We start from the raw sequence: 23,946 nt of genomic DNA, 5'->3' as shown, positions 1-23,946 counted from the left end.
GTTCCCTGCTCCGTGGTGTTTAACCTCAGCGAGCAAAGGAACTTAACTGCAGGGTTGGATGCACTAAAACGAGGTTCTTATTCCCGAGGCAATCTTGACCTTACACAAGGCCCAACCCCAAGCCTCAGAGGCAGCTGCCTGGTGGCGTGAGTAATGCTGGCCTTTGTCACACCAGACCTTCCTTATTAATATTTTCCCGTGCTGCCAACCACGGCTTATTCTGTGACTCCAGGCGGTGATACCATAAACGCACAAGCCCAAGGTCCAGGTTTCCTGGGGCGGGGCGTGATGGCTTCCAGGCAGAGAAGCTTCTTTCGGCAGGCGCGGCCGCGGGAGGGTACCAGGGCCGCTCAGGCGCCGCCAGCGTGGAGACCGCGGGGCCCTAGGTGCTCTGGGCGCGCTCCAGCACCTCCCGCGCTCTACAACACCCGCCTCCGTGACTCTGGGCGTAGGGGCAGGGGCGTGGGCGTGGCCCACTGCGCGTTTCTCCGAGTGGCCAATAAAGTTTCGAAAGTTTGAAAAGCGGAGGAAAAAGGCCACGCCCATGTGGCTGTCCAAGTGTGGGCGCCTGCGGGCCTCGGCGGAGCCTTGGGCTGCTCTGCGCTCGCGGAGGCGTGGCCGGTGCGCGGGGCCCGGGGAGCGCGGGGATGGGGGTCTCGGTGGACGTGCACCAGGTGTACAAGTACCCCTTCGAGCAGGTGGTCGCCAGCTTTCTCCGAAAGGTACCGCCCCGCTTCCACCCTCCGGATCCCGCGCTGCCTCCGCTGCTTGCCCCCTCTCCTCTCCTCCATCCACGCGGAAGCTGGCATCGTCCGTCTCTCTCTCCAGCCGCGGGCTTTGCTTCAGGGATGTGTGGGTCGAGAGGGATTTCCTCGAAAACTCCCCTTACAGGGAGCGGGAAAAGGCGCCGTGCTTGGCATCACGTTCACACCTGCCCCAGCTGAAAGAAGAGGCTTTCCTTTCAGGAAGAGCCTCGGGGAATGCCAGCTCGCGAACTCCGTGGAGTTGCAGATGACCGACGTGTGGAGCTTTCCCGTTCATCACTGACCCCTTAAAAGCGAGGGGAGGCCATTGGGCAGTCATCCTGGTTTACTCAGCATTATCGTTCTGCCGCCTCTCCACTTCCCCTTATTAAACAGCTGTGGGACTTCGCGCAGCTTGCTTAGTCTCTCTGTGCCTTAGTTTGCTAATGTGTAAAATGGGGAAGATAATAGTACCGACTCAGAATTGTTGTGAGGATCCAGATGAGGTAACTTACGTAAAGTGCTTATCACAGCTGTGACCTAAATGAAGAAACTGAGGCAAAATCAATATAAAAAGAGAGTTTATTTGAGCCAAGTTTGAGGACTGCATCCTGGGAGTGAAGGTGCCCTGAGTACACATTCTGATGAGCAGAAGTCGAAAGTGGGTTTTTAAAGGAGAATAAGAAGCGGTTCCTAAGTTGTTTACCAAGAATTTATATTAAAATAATATAAACTATTGATTGGCTGTACATTGTTCTTTGTATCACAAATTCCGGGAACTTGAAGGTAATGGGTAAGGCATCTAACTGGTCGGGAACAAAATTGGGCTCGCAGGAATAGGTTGCTCGCAGGAATAGGTTGGGTGAGGAGGGCACCACCGAAGTCCTGTACTCTTGTCTCTCTGGGCTTGATCGGTTTTGCGTATTTCACTGTAACTCACACAATCTGCTCTGAGCTTTTTTTTTTTTTTCTTTCTCACTGCTACTGATGTTTAGTTAGGGCTCTAAAATGTTATTGTTGTTTGTATTACTACAACTGATTTCAATACAAGTAATGAACTCTTCCTCAATATTGAGTGGCCCTGAATCCTAAAGACTGTTTCTAGGGTTGTGGGTCCTGATAATAGGAAAATGGGAAATGTCTTTGAGAAATCGAAAGCGCCCAGGCCTGGGAGGTAGGACTCCTGTACTCTGGTCTGGTTCTATGTGTGGTTAGTTCTCTGGGTGACCTTGGCCGAGGGTCTTTTCTCTAGGCCTTAGTTTCCACATCTATAAGATGAAGGATTGTACCAGAAGATCTTTTAAGGTCCCCTTCAGTTTTCACTTTCTTAAGCAAGATTTGCAACAATTGCAGTTTGCCTTGGTTAGCAGCCACGGGACATTGAACTCCATATGCAACCCGGAAGCCAAACTAAGGGAGATGCTGGGAAGACGAAGGTCATTTGTTAAACGATAAGGCATAGCCTCCATTAGAGGAGGTGACACGGTAGCCCTGGTCACAGAGGAATGAGGAGGACACTGGTTAACATTTTTTTGCTATAGGGGGCCTCTTTAGAAGGAATGTCAGCTTGCTGATATGTTCATTGATTTTCAGTGTCTAGACTAGTGCCTAGCACCTACTAGGTATTTAATAAAAACCTGATCAATGAATAAAGGAATGAGTGATTTACAGATCTTTTGTAGACTTTGCCTTAGGCCAGGCTTCTGGACCCAAAAAGTAACAGCCAACACCCAATGTTTTTGTTAGGACTGGCACTTTGGAGTCTGGGTATTCTTATGCCACTGCTCCTTTGTAAAGTCTTTTTGGATTGTCATCATCAAGAGTTAGTCGATCTCCACCTTCTCAGAACTCTCAGGGCACTCTGTCTAGGCCTTGCTGACCTTCTGCAGTGTCGGATGGTGACTTCTGTCCGTGTTGTATTTCCCATTAGACTCTCAAGTTTTTAAAGGTGAGACTCACTCCTGCAGAAGCACACAACACAATGCCAAGTTCTCATTTACGGAGGTCTCGGTGCATTGTCAGCTTTTGGAAAATGCTTTTCTTTTGTTGAATAGATACTTATCTTCTGTGTGCTAAGCTTTGTGCTAGGTGCTAGAAAAATGTGGGAGGTCACCACAGACCCTGTTCTCATGGAACTGATGGTGTGTAGTGGGTGAGATTAACATAAATAAATGATGAGCAAACGAACACAAAATTCAAATTGATGCTGTGTACTTATAAAAGGAAAATACATGGTGCTCGAATACAGCAGGGAGGCCTGCTGAAGTCAGACAGGGTGATCTTTAGGAAAGGCTTCCCTGAAGAAGTGGCACTTGTGAAATGATGGCTGAAGCATGAATAGAAGTTTCCTAGGAAGACTGGGTGTGTGGTGTGTGGTGTGGCATGGTGTGTGTGTGTATGTGCGCTCATGTGTGCTTTCCATACTTTATCATGTTTACTGCTGCCAACACCCTCAGGAAGTAGTTATGATTAATTTCCATTTTACAATATAGAGAAACTGAGGACCAGAGAAGTCCAAGTGCCTTCCTCAAGTTCCTACAGCTAGCAGGTAGGACAGCCAGTATTTTAACACACGGATCCAAAACTCACACCCTGAGTCACCAGGCTCTGCTGCATTGCATATAATAGGCGCTTCCAACAATCATTGAGGGAATACAGTGTTTCAGAATCAACTTTGCTGGCCGAGTGCAGCAGCTCACGCCTATAATCCCAGCACTTTGGGAGGCCGAGGCTGGTGGATCACTTGAGGTCAGGAGTCAAGACCAGCCTGGCTAACATGGCGAAACCCCATCTCTACCAAAAATACAAAAAATTAGCCAGGTGTGGTGGCCTATGCCTGTAATCCCAGCTACTCAGGAGGCTAAGATGAGAATCACTTGAACCCAGGAGGTGGAGGTCGCAGTGAGCCAAGATCACACCATTGCACTCCGGCCTGGGTAACAGAGCAAGACTTTGTCTCAAAAACAAAAACAAACAAGCCCAAAAAACTTTGCTGTGCTCAATCTGTTTTCTTTTGTTCACAGTCTTCTCTCAGAGTTTGCTTAGCTGTGTGGATCTGTTGTCCCTGATATAAAGGTATAACTTGGATGTATGTTAGGGTGAGAACACAGAATGTTTAAGTTATCTATTGGTATGTAACAAACCGCTCCAAAATTTAATGACTTAAACCAACGACAGGCTTTTAATTTTCACAATTCTGTGAGTTGACTAAGCTCATGTGGTTGGTTTTTGTGTGCTGTGTGGTATAGCTGAGGTCACTTATATAGCTATATTCAGTTAGAACCTGTTGTAATTCTTATAAAATATTTAGCAGAGTACCTGGTACATAGTGAACATGAACTATGGAAGGGAAGAACTGGGAAAGGCAGAACTGAGAAAGGCAGAACTGGGAATATCAGAACTGGGAAATGGAAGGCGGAACTGGGAAAACAAGGGACAAACATTTGGAGACTAAAGATCTAGTGATGGAACAGTGTTAACGTCATGCATGTCACTGTACTTCCTTTCTTTCTATTCATTCATAAAGGAATCCTTCAGAGATTTCTTGAAAGGAGCTATGTGGCTATTTATAAGATGTCAGTAAATCCATTTGCTGGGTGAATTTTCCCCTTATGTTATTCAAAGCCATGAACTGGAATTCAGTAGACCTGGATCCTAATCATTATGCTTTCACTGTTAGGTTGGGTGGCCATGGAAAACCGTTTTCACCATCCTATACTGTGTCCTTGTCCAAATTAGAAAAGGCATCTTTTAGGGGTCCACTTCATAAGCTCACAGTTCATAGGGCTGGTGGAAAGCAAATGAGACTATTTATGCAAATTAGAAAATGGTACTCCTTCCTCTAGGTGGGTGCAGTCCTGTGCCCATGGGTGCACTTGACGAGGAGCCCTTGTGCAGTGAGTAACATCACAACTGTGTAAGCCCTAGTTTCTCCTCTGTGAAAATGGTAATGCCACCTACCCCACCTACCTTCCAGGGTTGTTGTGAGGATATCACATGTGTTGACAGTTTGAAAAGCTTTTTTTTTATAAACCTAGGGTAGTAATAATTATCTTTTTGGCAAAATACACTTTTATTTTTCTTTCAGTCTTTATGATTTTTGTTTCAAAGGAAAGCACTTGGCAGAAGGGACAATCATCTGAGGATCCCTGGGAAGTATTTAATCTGATTTTGCACAATGGTATGTTTGAAGCTGCTTTAGCACTGAAGAAGTTCTATTTTAAATCAAATCTACTGATCTATGGCTTTTGGTTTGTTAGCAGTTGCCTTCCAAGTTATAATATACTACTGTTTTTAAAACCTGAAGAATGTTTGCTCTTCTTACATCTGCCTGTTGAATACCACAGGCAAAATATTAGCTGCATGCTTTCAAAGCTAAATGACACTGTGAAAACAAACAATATGATACCCTTTGTTCGTGAAATATAGTATTTCTCAATAAACTTCATGGAGGAATGTTATGAAACCCAAAATGGTTTATTCATTGGATGCTGAACTGTATGTATTCCAAGAACTATAGTGTCAATGCACTTGACGGTGTATTTTGGTTTCTTTCTTTGTGTGACTCTTAGCTTTCTAGCTCTCATCACTTACCACTGTTTCCTTCCTTTTACTTAAAATCATCTACAAAGAGAACACAAAGTTGCATAGACGAATGTAGCAATGTAGAAAATAGGTCTTCTTTGGAATCTCACTTAGACCTTTCTAATGGGCTTGCCTTTCGTGACCTGGATTCAGAGAACTTCTTAAATTTCATCTGCCTGAAATTTAAAGTCATTAAAAAGGATCCAGAGAGCCATTATATTGACTATGTTTTCTTGTTTGTATCTAAATGAGGCCAGAGAAGTAAAGATTTTTCTTACCTTTGCAAGGTTGATTTTCTTTTTATGCTGTGGTCAAAAGAATCATAGTGAATAGAGTATCACCTTCATAGGTGGTGATTTTTGTCATTTGTTTCTGATGTATCCCAAGTACCCAAAGAGATCCTGGAACATAGTAGGTACACAGCAAATCCTTGTTGAATGAATGAATGAAGTAACTCTTTTGGGGATTAGCTCTGTGCAATTTTAGATTGAAGTCAGTATGGGATTCAGAAACATGTCCTTACTTTTGGTACTGTAATAAAATGGATAGATTAAAATATTAATAATTTCTTTGCTTCAACAGAATGACCCTGGGTGTTATTTATTTTGGCTGGGAGCCTGGTATGCTGAACAAAATGGTTTGAATGTTTACTCTTAAGCTCATAAAGGGGATTTATGAATGGCTATTTCCATTTAGAGTAGAAAGTTGATTGGGTAATTAATAATGTTTCCATTTCTGATCCTATCTTTTCTCCCTTGCAAATCTGACACTTACATGTGTGGAACATATCTCCTTGCAAAGCTCCAGAAATATTTGGGGGTGAACCTGCATTTCTAAAATAAACGATCTGATAAACCATAGGCCTAGTTTAACAAAATGATTATTTATCTTTTGTCACATGCTGTACTAATCTTTCTTCACTTTTATCTTCCTGTCTTCAGTTCCACTAGAAGATTAGGCATGATGTAAAGGAGAATGGTGCAGATGTGCAGAATGTGGGCTCTGATATCGGATGGGGTGGGGAAGACAGGGATGGAGCGCTGTTAGCCCTGTGAGCTTGGATGGATCATTTCATTTTTCTATGCCTCGATTTCCTCATCTGCAAAATGAGAATAATAATCACTATCTTCTGGAGTTGTTGGAGAAATTAAATTGGATAATGCATACAGTTACGCATAACATACCTAGCTTAATTTCAGCACACAGTAGGCTCTTTTAAAGTACTTGTTGAATAATGATAACAACAACAACAACAACAATAATTTGTTGCATTGATTTCATGAGCCTGAAAATAAAAAGCTGAGAGAAGTGGCCTCAGAAATCTTTACTAACTTAGAGTAATAAAGGGGAGAGTGAGCGTGAATAAAGATACACATTTGAATGAGGAATATTTTCTAAATGCCATTTGAATAACTGTAAAGTATACTTAGAAACTTATCTAGTGGAGATTGCTGCTTAATCAGTGTATAAAAGATAGAAGATATTGGCCAGGCATGGTGGCTAATGCCTATAATCCCAGCACTTTGCAAGGCCGAGGTGGGTTGATGAATTGAGCCCAGGAGTTCAAGACCAGCCTGGGCAACAGGGCAAAAACCCCATCTCTAACGACAACAACAACAACACTCCAAACCACACAGACACAGAAACAAACAACCCCCACCCCCACCCAAATTAGCCGGACATGGTGGCACACACATGTAGTCCTAGGTACTCGAGAGGCTGAGGTAGGAGGATCGCTTGAACCGGGTGGCAGAGGTTGCAGTGAGCTGTAATTGCATCACCACTACACTCCAGCCTGGGTGACAAAATGAGACCCAGTCTCAAAAAAAAAAAAAAAAAAAAAAAAAAATTTTCACGATCTAAGTACATGGACCTGTCTTCAAGGCGTTCACTGTCAGAAGGGACAGAGGAGGATGTAGTAGTTTTCATGATAAGGCTTTCTCGGGGGCATATGGCAGACGTTACATTATAGTATGGGGCTAGATTTATATTTTAACTATAAATCCATGAAAGCATTTAAACTATTTAGAAATAGTTGCCTTTAAAAAACCAAGTAAATACTCTCTCTTGCACTCTCGCTTCTCTGGTGCAGCCCTTTCCCTAATGCTAGTGCAGAGTGAAGTGTCAGGAAGGCCTTGTATCTCACACAAATTCTGAACTGGTAAAGTATGAGCTTGTGAGTTTTTTTTAATTAGTCTAGGAAAATCAGATATATTATCTTCTAATCATTTTAAAATCATTGTTTAAGTATTTTTGGATTGCAGATAGATGCCAGCAATATATTTAATGCCATACCACAGTAAATCGCAAGGTAAAAACCGAAGTCTTGAAGCTTTTTAAGTTTTCAAAAGTGTTGATTCATTTGTTAGTAGCAAAACCAGCTACATTGATTTTCTACTTGCACAGTGCTAGGTATTATACTGTAATTAAATTGTTTCCTTTAATTCTTGTAACAACTCTTTGAGGTAATTATTTATTCTCACTTTACAGATGAAGAGACTAGGGCAGATTAAAATGATTTGTCGAAGCTTCTCACAGATGAGATTCCAATTCAGATCTCTTGGGCTCTAAAATTCACCATTTTCCAAAATCCTGTCTTTAATTTTGTTTTTTATTTCTTAACTTTTCCTTTAGAAACAATTTGACTTATAAACCATTTCAAAATCAATATGGCAAAACAAATAATTCCCGTATACTTTTTTCCAGCTTCCCTGAACCACAGTATAGTTTTTAAAACCAGGAAATTAACACTGATACAATGCTATTAACTAACCTATAGACCCTATTTAGATTTTGCCAATTGTCCACTGATACTGTTTTTCCAGTCTAGGATTCAGTTCAGGCCCCTACAGTGCATTTAGCTGCCAGTCTCCTGCAGTGTAGGGCAGTTCCTCAGTCTTTCCTTGCATTTCCAGACCATGGTGATTTTGAAGAGTGCTGGGCAGTTATTTGTAGCATATCTTTAGCTGCACTGGGTTTATGCATACATTTGATGTTGTGATAAGAGGATTTTCCTCTGTGTTACAATGATAAACTGTCTTTTCAAAACCTTCACTATGCCATTGCTGATTATTGGGCCATTTTTGAAAGAAAGAGGCTGATGTGCTGTTGGTTGGCCTTTGTTTGGAATCATAGCTTTTCCTGGCCAGAAGGACCTCGATGGTCACCTGGTGGTTCACCACCCTGGCCTCACAGATGGCAGCGTTGTAGTCTGCATGTCTTGGCTCATTGCCCTTTGTTCTTTCTATTTCATCATCCTATTGAAAGACCAATGAACAGCCATTCAAAATACTTTTCAACTTAATTATGTTTTGTCCTTGATCTCGTCTTGGTATAAAATCAACTTTGCTTTTCTTCTGTGATAGACTATGATGTGTGGAGCTCATAAAAGGAATTTGGCATAGCTCGTGGTGATGTTTTTCTGCTGCTAAACACCAAATCTCTTTTCAGCAGCCCCATCTCTTTGCATGTACATGTTTGGCAGCAGCCTAGATAACAGATTCCCTTAATGCTTATAACACGGGGATGTTAATATACCAGACTGACGGTAGGTCTTCTTTGCCTTCTTTGCAGGACTCTTCAGACACATCTGTCACTCACCTGCTTCCTTGTACTCTCTCGGGTAACCTCATTTGAAAATTGGTAGACAGTGACTCCTTTGGATGTCATTGACTGTTTCTGAGAGGGGGAGAAAATGTTATAAAAAACAGGCATTGGCTTCTGAGCTTTTTGGAAAGTTGATATTTTAATAACTCTTTTAAGAGTAGGCTTTCTGAAAGCTTATGGGTTTTTTTTTTCTCTCAGCACATATGAATGCTAAATGTTATATCTTCATGAAGCTTCTCCCACAAACATATTGAATATGATTTCTGTAATTAGATGGACTCAGTTTCTTGGACTCTTACTTTTTATATGTGTGTGTTTGCTTTAATGCTTATTCCCCCCGCCCAATATTATGGAGTTCTTGGCTTATCTTTTAATATGTAAAAAATAAAGCAAGCAGATACAACATCTTTAGGAGAGTCTACATTTTACCCTTGTTAGACTGTAACATACATATGATATATACAGTGGTATTTGCAGTAGCTTCATGTCTTGGGGAAAGGAAAATGAGTTAGTTTACATATTCTGTGAAGAAAGTAAAAATTATAAGGATATGCAAAATGAAGTCAAATATACCTTTAAAAATCCCTTAAATCATCCATAAAGTAGTATAGCATACATGGCATATGTATGCAGCCTGTGGCATCATTCTCATGCACACTGCAGTTTGTGATCACCTGAGTCAGGATCAAGAAAGACAAGGACTTTTGGCAGATATCTGGGTCTTCAGATCACATTGCTTTCATGAGAGTCTCTAGTATGAAATGGTGATTGAAGAATCCCAGTGTGACCCTGCTTGTCTGCAGTCTTTATACTATTATATTTATAGCATTAATGCTTGATAGATTTTCATGCTTTGAGAAGGGCTGAATGAAATCATGTGCATGGCGGCTTCTCTAGGATAGCACCTTGCATGAACACAGTAGCTGCTTGGTAAGTCTTTGATGGGTGTGATCCTGATTTAGCTTGATCAATTCTGCAATCATACTGGATTGTGTTTGAAAAGGTGTCCAGAAAAACCTGGCCACTTGCCTCCTGTCTCCTTCCCAGGTAAGTGTTTCTGGTGTTGACCTCTGAGAAACCTTCCCTCTTTCAACTCTTTCTCGTGGGAGTTTTGGTAAATTTTCATGAATTAAAACATGAATATTCAAGTTACCACGAGATGGCGTCAGATCATTTCAAGTAACGCCAGGTAGGGGGCGCCTCAGTTCAGTAAATCTTTAAAGAGGTTGAAATACGTGCCTTTCATAATAGGGCAGTTAGCTATTGCAAATAAACCCCTACTTTCTTCTACTATTCTTCTATGGAAACTTGAGGCTCATGACTCTTCAACTCCAAAAATTATGTAAGTGTGAAGTATTTGAGTTTATAATGTTTAAGAATTTCTCTGATAACTTAGTGAAGTAATCAGAACTTGAAAAATTTGATCACCATGTCTCAAATGTGATTACATTTTCAATGTCCTTTATAGTTTAGTTGAGTCATCTTCCTACAACTTATGGTGAATGTATAATATTCAGTCAATATATATTTATGGGTATGTAATGAACAAGCTAGAACTGTAGTAAACGAGATAAGCCCATTTTACTTTAGTGAACATGTTACAATTTACACACATATAATCACAATTCAGAGGACCTGTGTGAGTCTCAAATATCTCCCTTACTTTAGGGGTACTATGTAAGCGAAAGTCTCCTTTGCTGAGGAGCAGAGTATCTAAACCTGACCCTCTGTTACGGGCATGTAACTTGGAAGGGCTGAACTTCAAGAAACAATCATTGTAGTTCCAAGCATTTTTTTTTTTTTTTATTTGAGACAGAGTCTCACTCTGTCACCCAGGCTGGAGTGCAGTGGCATGATCTCGGCTCACTGCAACCTCCGCCTCCCAGGTTCAAGCAATTCTCCTGCCTCAGCCTCCTGAGTATCTGGGACCACAGGTGTGTACCACCACATCTGGCTAATTTTTGTATTTTTAGTAGAGACAGGGTTTCACTATTTTGGGCAGGCTGGTCTCAAACTCCTAACCTCAAGTGATCCACCCGCCTCAGCCTCCCAAAGTGCTGGGATTACAGGCATCAGCCTCCATGCCCAGCCAAGCATTTTTTTTTCCCTAGGGCTAAAATGAATGAATGAATGAATATATAAATAAATAGATTTTTTTTTTTTTTTTTGTGATGGAGTCTCGCTCTGTGGCCCAGGCTGGAGTGCCATGGCACAATCTTGGCTCACTGCAAGCTCCACCTCCTGGGTTCAGGCCATTCTCCTGCCTCAGCCTCCTGAGTAGCTAGGACTACAGGTGCCTGCCACTGTGCCCGGCTAATTTTTGGTATTTTTTAGTAGAGACGGGGTTTCACCATGTTAGCCAGGATGGTCTTGATCTCCTGATCTCATGATCTGCCAGCCTCGGCCTCCCAAAGGGCTGGGATTACAGGCGTGAGCCACTGCGCCCGGCCATAAATAGATTTTTAAAAACCAAGTTTTTCATCAGTTATCAAGATTGCAGTTTCCAGGATGGAAGTGTGAATAACAGAGTTTACCAACATGGAACATGAAGAGATATTGAGGTTGCCGAAAGCTGAGCCACTGCTCTCTTAATAGATTGGTTTCTGACTGAAGGCAGGCTCATTTTCCAAATTGATCCCTGAGGTCATTGAGGTTTATATTCCAAATTGTTTATTCAGAAAATATTGACTGAGTGCTTTCTATGTGCCAGGCATTACGTTGGCTGGTAGAGATATAGGAGTAACTGAAATAGACAGTATTCCTGCCCTCAGAGAGCCTGTGTTCTAATCTACTGTCTTTTTGGGTCATAGATATCTTTTTTTTTTTTTTTTTTTTTGATTGTGGACCATAAAGTCTTTATCATTAGATATCCAGTAACTTCAATATTTAGCATTATGTGTTAAAATGTGAACTCCTTTCCCTGAAAAATCCGTTAATAAATCAATATCTCTCACACACACACACACACACACACACACACACACACACACACACACATACCTGCTGTGGGTGGAGACCCACAGTCAGAGTTTTGTGTTTCACTTCCTAGGGTTCAGAAAACTTAAAGCTCCAGTTTGCAAAGTGAGGGGACTTTCTTTTTTCTCCCATCAGGCTGCCTGCTGCTCTTGCCTTCTGCTCAACACTTTGTGAGGTCATGGATAAGACTTCTTGCTAATTTTCTTTTCAGATTTGATCACATGATACATCGCTAAACCTCAGGGAAAAGAGTCCAAGGGGGCTTAGTAGGCTCGGGTCAGCAGCTACCTTGTCCTGTGGCTTCTAGGAGGTCACTTCTGCTCCCAGTGTCTCTCTTTTCACATCTGAGTAATGGAAAGGATTGTGTTAGGTGAACTTTTAGGCGATTTAGTGGTAGGTTTGGTGGGCAGGCTTTGTAGGCTGGCAGAAAGTATCAGGGGGTAAATTATGTTACCCCCAGATATACTATTCATTAGCTGGACAATTTGAACAAATTATTTAATTTATCTAAGCCTTATTTTTCATATATGAAGTGGAAAAAGTAACACCTTATAGAATGGTTTTGTGAATTAACTGAGCTAATGTATCTAAAGTATGTAAATTGCCTAAGACAAAAGCAGTGGCTATTATCAACCTTGTCACAGCCAAATTGCTTTTCAGGGGAATTAAATCAGCATGTTAAATATTTATTGAGCTTTTACTATGTGCCTAGCAAAGCATACTTCTATGATTATCCTACTGTGATGCTAACCCAGCCACCAGACAATGATATTAGACCATAGTGAAGAGGTCCACTCTATATTAAACAGGCCTGGTTTAATTCCCTGGCTCCACCAGGAGCCAGCTGGGTGACCCTAAACAATCCAGTCTTCATTCAGTTTCCATATCTGAAAGATGGGGATGATGATATCACATAAATCAGTTATAACAGAGAGGCTGTTGGATTTAGACAAGATTGTACAAGGAAAGCATTTAGTACAGTGCCTAACTCAAAGAACACTCTTGATTTATGTTAGGCTGGTTCAATATTAATACTATTATTATTTACTGATTAGCTTAACCTCATCCCCCTCAGGGCTAGGTTGGATCTAAAGAAGGTTTTCCCCAGATTTCGTGTAAGTCGAGATGATGATAGCATCTCACTTATCTAGGGCCAAGTTATAAAATTAGGATCCATGATTCAAAACTGGGCTTTGTTTAGAAGTTTCTTGGAAAATATTTACTAGTCCTGCAAACAGCTGTGGTTACTACTAAATAATTCACCTTGGTAGATTAATGGTAATTCTTTTTTATGTGTTTTTGTTTAGTACCCCAACCCCATGGATAAAAATGTCCTCTCTGTAAAAATCACGGAGGAAAAAAGAGGTAAGTTCTCTGTACAGTTTTTTTCAGAAATGATCGTTAAATGATAGTGGTTTTTGTAAAGATGTGTGTATGTGTGTGTGTGGCCTATTAGGTTTTTAAAAAAATTGTTCACCTACAGTCCCTTTCCATTATTAGTTGTTAAACAGGTATATTTCTGTACTTGAGGTGACTTAGAAAGGTGTGGCAGGTAGAGCACCAGGATTTACGATAGTAAAAGGCCTGCTGATGCTTTTTGTCACTTTCTAACTAATAATTGATGACAACATTGAGCTATATATAATTGTAACCGCTAACATTTTTGAGCCCTTAATATGTGCCAGGTACTCTTACTTTTATTAATTCATTTAATCTTCAGAACAATGTGTGGGATAGATATTAGACTGCTCATTTAATGCACGGAGAAACTGAGATACAGATAAGTTAAGTGACTTGCTCAAGGTCACATGGCTGTAGCCTATTATATCATTTTGTAGATAGCAAAATGCATATGATTAAATATGAGATGTGACCATAAAGTGATTGCTTATGGAATCCCAACTACTTGGCAATGTGGTTTAGCATTGACTAAATCAGGAGTTGACAAGCTATGGCTCGCGCTGTCTGTTTTAGTAAATAAAGTTTGATTGGAACATACTCACATTTGTTTACATGTCATCTATGGCTGCTTCCTCACTATAATAGCAGAGTTGAGCAGTTGCCACAGAGACTTTATTGCCCACAAAACTTAAATTATTTAACATCTGATTCTTCACAGAAAATGTTTACTGATTCCTGGTCTAGAGCATAGGAAGCTCTTCTCTTCTGTGTTATCCCTATCTCAACAAAAACCATTATCAGTGTCAGTGTTTAAACCTGAGAACTGGGCAAAGCAGGAAGCTGTGACGATGCACATAGTCAATGTACAAAGCTTTGGAGACACTGGGGCCTAGGTCCAGCATGCCCTTTAGCCTTCTTAGGAATCATGAGATGCTACTGTTTGTTGTGTGACTCTGGAGCCCTCTCTGTGCTTGGCAAACATAACTGCCTTTTGCTTGTATATGCATTTTCTGTACTTCTATAACCATGTAGATATATTAAAAATATTTTCTCATGTACCTGCAGTGTGGGAAAAACTTGTTATTTGTCATCAGACAAACTGGATTTCAAATCTTGGTTTCATTACTACCTTGGTGACCTAACTTTTTGGAGCCTCAGTTTCTTCATCTGTCAAATGGGAAAATAATCTTGTTTTTAGGTTGTTACGAAGATCAAATGAGAGAACACTGTGCATATTCTAAATTGAAATGTTAATTATAATTTCTATCATTGTCAGGGGCATCTTTGCCGTTGGGAGTGGCTAATCCATTTCGAGTATTTGTGAAGCAAGCACTAGATGAGATGGCCAAAGGGAGGGCCAGTGGGCAGAGGGGTTGGCACCCTATCAACAGCTTCTGGGCAGTCAGGGTTTTTGCATGAAGGGTTGGGACTACTATAGCCAGAGCTTTGAGAAAACCTGTAACAGAGTGGCTAAGTCACAGTGATTCACAAAGCAGAAGACTGCACTTCAGAGTTTATTCTTTTCTCTGCCTCTGCCTTTCTTTTTCTTAACATTGTTTTTTACATCCCTGGTTTAATTCTGGAAACTTCATCGCAGACCAAAATGGTTGCAGTCCTAGTGTTACAGTAGGTAGCTAGTCAAGTATGAGCAGGATAGAAGAGGGCTTACACACACACACACACAGAGAAGAGGGCTTACACACACATACACAAGAGAGCTTACACACACATAGAAGAGGACTTACACATACACACACACAGAAGAGAGCTTACACACACACACAGAAGAGAGTTTACACACACATACACACAGAAGAGAGCTTACACACACACACAAAGAGAGTTTACACACATATACACACAGAAGAGAGCTTACACACACACAGAAGAGGGCTTACACATTTATACACACACACAGAAGAGGACTTACACACACATACACACACACGTAAGAGAGCTTACACACACACACACACACACACGCACCCACCCAGGAGTGTTGGGTGACCATCAGGTGATGGTCAGGCGGTTGTTAACTGTCTCACTAAAGTAATAATTGGTCACAGTTGGCATCAGGCAAAGGCACGCTCCTAATAGATAGAAAACACCTGAAACTGATGATCAGCAGCTTCCTGATAAGATCTCAGGATTTGGGAGAAGTGATGTAAGACCCCGGACGTATGCCAACGCGTAAAACCCCAAGTCAAAAGGTCAGACCACACACTTGCCTTTCAGGTTGCCCGCTTGGCTGTCTTCCAAGTGTCCTTTCCTTCCTTTCATTCCCATTCTAAAGGAACCAGAATAGCTTTTTCCTGTTTAGGAAGGTTTATAAAAAGAATAGGAATAGCCATTTCCTATTCTTTTTAATAAACGTTCACTCCTGCTCTAAAACTTGTCTTGGTCCCTCCTTCTGCCTGATGCCCCTCAGTCGAATTCCTTCTTCTGAGGAGGCCAGAATTGAGGTTGCTGCAGACGCGTACAAATTTGCTGCCGGTAACAACAGGAAGTCTACTCTCTTATGAGAGATAAATGTGGCTGGTAAAATGAGTTATAGGTTTAAATTTTGTAGCCAGATATCTGTGCTTGAAAGTTAGGTACAGAAAGTAGCAGCATCAGGTTCTCCCCCTTTTTGTTGAAACATTCTCTTTGGAGTTGAGCAGGAGTCCCACTGGTCATCGTCATTGGGGCACTGACACGGATAGTCCAGAGCAGTGAATGGTTGTGATTATTTCATCCTTGACACTGGAATGTGCGTTCTGAGTTACTGTTGTACCCTTATTCCTTCATCACAGATAAGGAATATCTGATTTGGCCCAGGAAAGTGTCAGGGAAACTGAATTTTGAATTAAACATTTTCTGTAGGAATTCTGCAAATAGAAAATTGAGATTGACTTTAAAAGATTTATTGCGGGAGGCTGAGGCAGGAGAATCGCTTGAACCCTGGAGGTGGAAGTTGCAGTGAGCCGAGACCATGCCATTGCACTCCAGCCTGGGTGTCTCAAAAAAGAAAAAACCAAAAAACAAAAAACAACAAAAAACCCCCCAAGATTTATTGACACTAAGAAAAGAACACATTTCCTTAATTTTTTGTGTATAAAAATTTTTCTTTTTTAGATGAATCAACAGGGGTCATCTACAGAAAGAGGATTGCAATCTGTCAGAATGTGGTTCCAGAAATTTTAAGGAAGGTAAGGTCATTTTAAAGTTTAATCACAGTTGTTGTAACATTGAGTTTTTTTAATAGTCATGAAAAGGAACAGCATTTTCTGATGTAAAGGAGCATTAGAAACTTCCTCCTCCTTTTACTTCACAGCCTTCTGAGGAAGAAAGCTCTTTCTTATCCAACCTCAGTTTTAGCAGATGCCACTGGAGATACTTTGTCTCTCTGTCTTGTGAAGGACTCTTAATGGACATAGAGATGTTGTGCAATTACTTTAAAGATACTTTTGGCATTTTGCATGAAGTGACTAGTCTTTTCATGATTAGAAATGACTCTTAGGTGAGAATGATCAGAAATGGGAAGATTGTAAATATTTAGTCTCATCTTTAATAAGAAAGAGAAAAACTTCAGTTTCTAATTCACTATCAGAGATAACAGCTATTTACCAGAGAATAATGTTCTCCACGCCCTCTGTTAAGTCTTTATGTGTATTTCTCTAAAGTAATATCATTGATGATGAAATCTTCATGATAGCAAATGTTTTCTCTCTTTGAAGAAGAGCACTCTGGTGATTCTTTGTTGGAAAAAGGTGAGTGGAAATTTTTAATCACATTGCTTGAACTATAGAGGGATTTTCAGTGGGAGTCCTTTTAGAGCTATGAGGAAGTCAGAGGAAAGCATCTGGATATGCCCTTTCAAACAGGTCTCAGAGGGTAGTTTCAACCTGAGAGAGATTCTGTGTGTGATGTTGTGTTAGTCCATTCTCAGGCTGCTAATAAAGACATACCTGAGACTGGGTAATTTAATAAAAGAGTTTTAATGGATTCACAGTTCCACATGGCTGGGGAGGCCTCACAATCATGGTGGAAGGTGAAGGAGGAGCCAAGGCACATCTTACGTGGCAGCAGGCAAGAGAGTGTGTGCAGGGGAACTGCCCTTTATAAAACCATCAGATCTCGTGAGACTTATTCACTGTCATGAGAACAGCACGGGAAAACCCGCCCCCATGATTCAGTTACCTCCCACTGAGTCTCTCCCATGACATGTGGGGATTATGGGAGCTACAATTCAAGATGAGATTTGGGAGGGGACACAGCCAAACCATATCAAATGTGGAACCCAGCTTGGATCCTGCCGACTAGCTTGCAAATTAAATTGCTGTGTTGTAGGTGGAACAAATGGCAGCTTCCATCACTTCCTTATCATGAATTAAAAGACTGTCACATTCTTCAGTGTAATAAAGCTGATATGACAATGAAAATTAACTTTCTTTTTTCCAGATGGTAAAACTTGTTGCACTGTAGCAGCAAATTATTACTGGCTTTTTCCAGAGTGTGTACCCTGCCTTTGCCCTGTATACTCACTCTGAATCTATTATTTAAAAAGGCATTCAACTTTGTCTTGTATCTCAATTCTTAAATAATTTAAGGACACCTCTGACTTGTACAATTCTGCCTTTGTAGTTTTCCATGTCTTCACCTAGGAAACCATACATTTCTACGTATTGGACAGAGTTTAAAATGAAGAAAATATTTTACCTGATATTGTTCTGCATGTAAGCCTGTAAGTGGGCTCGATTAGAATCCATCAATTTAAGAAGGCCATAACCAGCCTTAGAGGAGATGCGAAGGAGGCTGATAATTTGCTTAGTGTTTAGCAGTTAGGGAAATTAGGCCAGGGACTGTATAGCCTACATAAATCCTGGGTCATTTGCATGTCCTCACCAGCACTTAGTAAGGTCATAGTATGTTTGATTATCAAAAACGTACAGCCACTGGTGAGCCATCATCCATATATCAGGATTACTTGTCCTCTTGGTTATCCAAGACTGAGAGTAACTCTGGATGTGGTCATTAGGTAGCCTGCTCTTCCTAAATTGAGAAAGCCATTCTCTTTCTGTTGGGCAGGTGAGCATTTTGAAAGTACCTAATATCCAATTAGAAGAGGAGTCATGGCTCAATCCTCGGGAAAGAAACATGGCTATACGGAGTCACTGCCTTACGTGGACACAATACGCATCCATGAAGGAAGAGTCTGTCTTCCGGGAAAGTATGGAAAACCCAAATTGGTAAGACTCGTGTGTGTGTGTGTGTGTGTGTGTGTGTGTGTGTGTGTGTGTTTTGGATGCAGGGATGGACACATGAGTACATACATTCAAAATCTATGGTTCTATACTTATGACCTTTGTTTATAACTCATATGAATTCCACATTATTAATTTTTTAATCACAGTAATTAATGAATTTTTTGGAGGGGGATCAGGAAATGATAGAGTTCAACTCCCATCTGACCATCCCTCCCAATCCTGGTGTCTTTTTCACCATCTCGAGAAGTAGTGTGTGTTATCAGTTTGCTGAATATTCTTCCGGACCTTAAAGAGATACCTTTAGATACTTACATATATACTCATAGAGTCTGTATAGTGTGATTTTGTATACATTTTTAAACATATATTATAAATTATTTTGTAAATTGTGAGTTTGTAAATTGTGTACTTTTTTTTTACTTAATGGAATGTTTCTGAGCTTAAACCATGTGATATATAAATATATATATAAACAAATATATATAAATATATACATAAATATATAAATATATATATAGCTTATTCCTTTATTGCATATAATTCAATCCTGTGACTGTATGACATTTTATATAGCTACTACTTTTTTGATAGACAGATGGTATCTAAGTTCTTTTTTTTACAAACAATACTATAATATTTGTGAAGCGTATGTTCCTTGTATGTGATCCTTTATGTTATGTATGAGTTGTTTATCTAAAGTAGATTTTTTTTTTTTAAATGCAGTCACGCTCTGTCACCTAGGCGGGAGTGCAGTGGCATGATCATGGCTCATTGCAACCTCAACCTCCTGGGCTCAAGTGATCCTCCCACCTCAGTCTCCTGAGAAGCAGGGACTACAGGCATGTGTCACCATGCCTAGTTAATTAAACAAATTTGTTTTGTAGACATGGGGTCTCACTCTGTTGCCCAGGCTGGTCTCAAACTCCTGGACTCAAGTGATTCTCCTACATCAGCTTCCTAAAGTGCTAGGATTCCAGGCGTGATCCACTGTGCCTGGCCTAAAGTAGAATTTTTAAATATCAGGTTTATTGAGATATTATATGCATACAATAAAACTTACTTTTCTTAGTGTATAGTTCTTTAAGTTTTGACAACATATAGTTGTGCCACCACTGCCACAATTAAACTATAGAACATTTTAGATAGGTTTAAAACCGTTAATATTATAAGACCAATCAATGGGGAAAGAATATTTCTTTCAACAAATGGTGCTGGGATAACTGGATATCCACATATGAAAGAATGAAGTTAGATTCCCTCCCTCGTGTAGAATACAAAACTAATGCAAAATAGATCAAATACCTAAATGAAAGAGTTAAAACTATAAGACACTTAGAAGAAAACATAGGTATAAATCTTTGTGATCTTGGGTTAGGTAGTAATTTATTAGATATGATAGCAAAAATTTAAGCAGCAAGATTAAAAATAGATAAAATTGACTTCATCAATTAGAAACTTTTGTGTTTCAAGGGACACTGTCAAGAAGGTGAAAAACAGGCTTGGCGCGGTGGCTCATGCCTGTAATCTTAGCGCTTTGGGAGGCCAAGGCAGCCCGATCACTTGAGGCCAGGAGTTCGAGACCAGCCTAGTCACATGACAAAATCCCATCTCTACTAAAAATACAATTAGCTGAGTGTGGTGGCGCACGCCTATGATCTCAGCTACATGGGTGGCTGAGGCACAAGAATAACTTGAACCCAGGAGACGAAGGTTTCAGTGAGCCAGGATCACACCACTGCACTCTAACCTGGGCAACAGAGTGAGACTCTGTCTTGAAAAAAAAAAAAAAAAAAGACACACAATAACAAGTGTTGGTTGTGGATATGTGGAGAAATTAGAACTCTTACATGTTTCTTATGGGAATATAAAATGGTGCAGCTGCTTTGGAGAACAGTTTTTCAGATCTTCAAAAAGTTAAACATAGAATTACCATTTGACCCAGCAATTTCACGCCTAGGTACTTCAAGAGAAATGAGAAAATATATGTCCACACAGAATCTTGTACAAAACTTTCATAGCAGTATTATAATAGCCAGAATGTAGAAACAAGCCAATGTCCATCAACTGATAAATATATAGCCCAATGTAATATATTCACAAAATGGAATATTATTTAGCCATAAAAAGGAATGGAGTGCTGATTCATGGTTAAACATGGACAAATTTTGAAAATACGCAAAATGAAAGAAGGCAGTTACAAAAGGCCACATATTGTATGGGTCCATTTATTTGAAAAGTCCAGAATGTGTAAATCCATAATGACAGAATGTAGATTATTGGTTGCCATGGGTTAGGGAGAAAGGAGAGTGATGAGTGGCTGCCAGTGGGTATGGAGTTTCTGTTTTGGGGTGATGAAAATGTCCTGGAATTAGTGTTGATGATTGCAGAACTCTACGAATATACTAAACCTCACTGAATTGTGTACCTTAAAAGGATGAATTTTATGGTAAGTGAATTATATCTCAATACAGAAAACTATATAGCTGATTCTCAGAACATGCATACTTTTATTAGTTTATGTAGTATTTTAGTTTGGGCTGCTATAACAAGAATACCATGAACTGGGTGGCTTACACAGTAAACGTTAATTTCTCACAGGCCTGGAGGCTGGTAAATCCACCGTCTAAGCACTGGCCTTTCCAGTGTCTGGTGAAGGCCATATTTTTGGTTTGCAGATGCTGCCTCCTCATCATTGCCTCACATGGTGGATAAAGTGAGTTCTAGTCTTGGTTTCTTTTTATAAGGACATCAGTCCCATCATGCAGTCTCTAACTCATGACCTCATGAAAACCTAACTACCTCCCAAAGACTCAGTCTCCTAGTACCATCCCATTGTAGGTTAAAGTTTCAACACATGAATTGGGGGTGGCGGGGGAGGGTACCGACATGCAGTCATAACATACAGATTCTGCCACATTGCCTTCCAATGTGTTAATATGCACATTTTACACTGATCAACAACACATGAGAGGGCTCATTCCCTTACAACATTGTCAGCACTTATTCACATGCTTTTTAACTTTTGCCAGTATAATGGGTGAAAGATGATTAATTTTTTTGAGACATGTTTAAAAATAAGCAAAATATAAGCACTAAATGTTAACAGTGATTTTTGCTGTGAACGATTGTTGCTGTGAACTGGATAATTATCTGTGTTTTTTGTTATTGTTCTATGTGGTTTGAATTTTTTATTATATACTTATCATTTTATGGAAACAGTAAAGCCCTCAAGCCCAAACAACTATAAACCAAAAATCTAAAATCCATTCTTAAGCCCAAACACTTGTCCAAATCATTACTGCTCTCCATAACTTTGGTCCTGTAGTGATAATTCTAGGATGCTGCAGCAGCCCGCTGAGTGGGTGTGAAAGCCATGTCTTATTAGCATCAGAGGTGGGCTTGCTCTGAACCACCCACTATTTTTTCTGTCTTAGTCTCTCTCATGACAAGAGTTTCACATAGGGCATAGATGTTTGGGATTAAGTGTGAAGGCTGTGGCCAGAAAATAGAGCTTCTTTCTTTGTATGAAGAAATAGCAAAAGGATGGAATTGGCTGATTTTGTGCAAAAAAATCATTTCATCTACTTTGTTTTAGCCTTAATTTTTGTGCATATTTGAGCTATTAGCTAGTCTTAAAAGGTGAACTAAACCTTCATCTGTGATATGTAAAATGACAATTAACTCTGAAAGGGAGGATATCCTTTAAGAACAATTTTTCTTTGTGTGTTTTTCAAAAAGTATTTTAAAATAGTCACTCTGATTCTAGAAACAATAATGCATGTGTCTTGTAAAAATATTAACGAATTCTGAGAAAAAAAGGAAATATTATCATACCTGGAGATACTGTCTGTTTACATGATTTTCTTGGTCCATTCCTAATTGATACTTAGATTGGTTTTGCTTTTACAAACAGTGTTGTGATGAAAATCTCTATGATTACATATTTTCCCACTTATTCAATTACCATTTAAGGTAGATTGAGCAAAGTGAGATTTCTTGGTCAAAGGTTATATGCATTTTATATTTTGGAACATATGACCAGACTCCTGTATAAGAAGGTTTGACCAGTTATATGTTTTTTTTTTTTTTTAAATTTCTTTGGTTTGTTATGTTCCAGTCCTCTCCAAAACACTACCTTTTCTATCATTGACACAGAGGGCTAACACTTATTGATGCCTACTATGTCAAAGTCAAAGCTATATCCTTCATGTGCATTCTTTTGAGGCTTAGGTTAAATAACTTTCCCAGGGTGATACAGTCAGTAGATTGCTAAACCAAGATACAAATGCAGGTATCGTAGACTCCACCTTGAGCACGGTGGTGAGGCAGGAATACGAACATTTGCAAAGGATGGGTTTATCTTGTTCTGTAGAGTGCTTTGGATCCCAGGTATGAAGGATGGGTTTTGTCCCTTCAGCAACAAGCAGTCACACAAAGGTTTCTGAGTAGGGGCTGATATGCTGAAAACTGGGATCCACATTCTAGAGAACTTATGTTTCCTTAGCTCTTGACATGCATTTAGAAAGGCATTTAGGCAGACATTCTAAATAAATAGGTAATGGCATGGGATGGGGGCATCCAAGAAAGATTCATTATTACTTTAATTTCTTCCCTTTGCTAAGGAAATATGAGAGTAATGGCTAGCTACTGCACCCAGAATAGGGACAATTGTTTTTTAAAGGGAATAAAAAAGCTGTCAGGGCTACTAAGTGTAAAATTAGACTTTCAAGCTGTGTGTTGGTTAGCAGGTGTGGGTGTGTGACTAGAAACCAGATGTCACTCTGTCCCTGTGCATGGCCTGTTGGCTCAATTCAGAGATGGGCTCAAAACAAGTTGCCTTTAGAAACTAAGCCTTGCTCTATGTCCTCTTTACATAGTTCTGATTTTGGCTTCCCACTGACATCTCTACAGTTGTGGCACCTTCTTGGGTGAGAGAACTACATTGGACTTTCCCCCATCTGTACTGTCACACAACAGGATAGCTCTAATATGCTTTCTTCCTTCACTAATTCTATATGACATTGTCTTCCTGTAGTTTTTATGGAATGGAATTTCTATTCTCTCCATAATAGGTATGGGAAGATAGGGTGATGTCCTGTTTCTCACTCATCTGACTCTCCCAGAACCCAGGTTGGCACTCCATGCCTCAGAGAAGCCCTCCTGTACTTACTTTATCCCTCCTCCTGTATCAGTTAGGCTGCCTTATGCTGCAAATAGCAGAAACCCTGACTCAGACAATACCAGCCATCCCTTACATGTGTTTACTATGTGCAGACTCTGCTTTAAGTACTCAGTGTACATATGTATATGTGTGTGTGTATATGTGTGTCTATATTTAATCCTCATAATAACCATGTGAGGTTGGAACTATTATCTTTGTTTTACAAACT

At 40.2% G+C, this 23,946-nt stretch overlaps 1 protein-coding gene across 1 annotated transcript in view; it reads left to right on the top strand.

Annotated features, from left to right (window-relative positions):
- The first annotated feature begins 511 nt into the window (after positions 1–511).
- PRELID2 (PRELI domain containing 2) overlaps positions 512–23,946 on the top strand; it is an 82,736-nt gene continuing 59,301 nt past the window's right edge. The window contains exons 1-4 of the mRNA XM_001099038.5: positions 512–722; positions 13,217–13,274; positions 16,425–16,498; positions 18,378–18,538. Coding sequence (XP_001099038.2) covers positions 648–722; positions 13,217–13,274; positions 16,425–16,498; positions 18,378–18,538 — 368 coding nt within the window. The 5' untranslated portion in view covers positions 512–647. The remainder of the gene's footprint in view (positions 723–13,216; positions 13,275–16,424; positions 16,499–18,377; positions 18,539–23,946) is intronic.

Source organism: Macaca mulatta, chromosome 6 (genome assembly GCF_049350105.2).
Source record: "Macaca mulatta isolate MMU2019108-1 chromosome 6, T2T-MMU8v2.0, whole genome shotgun sequence".
NCBI lineage: Eukaryota > Metazoa > Chordata > Mammalia > Primates > Cercopithecidae > Macaca > Macaca mulatta.
This window is presented reverse-complemented; position numbering and strand designations above follow the sequence as displayed.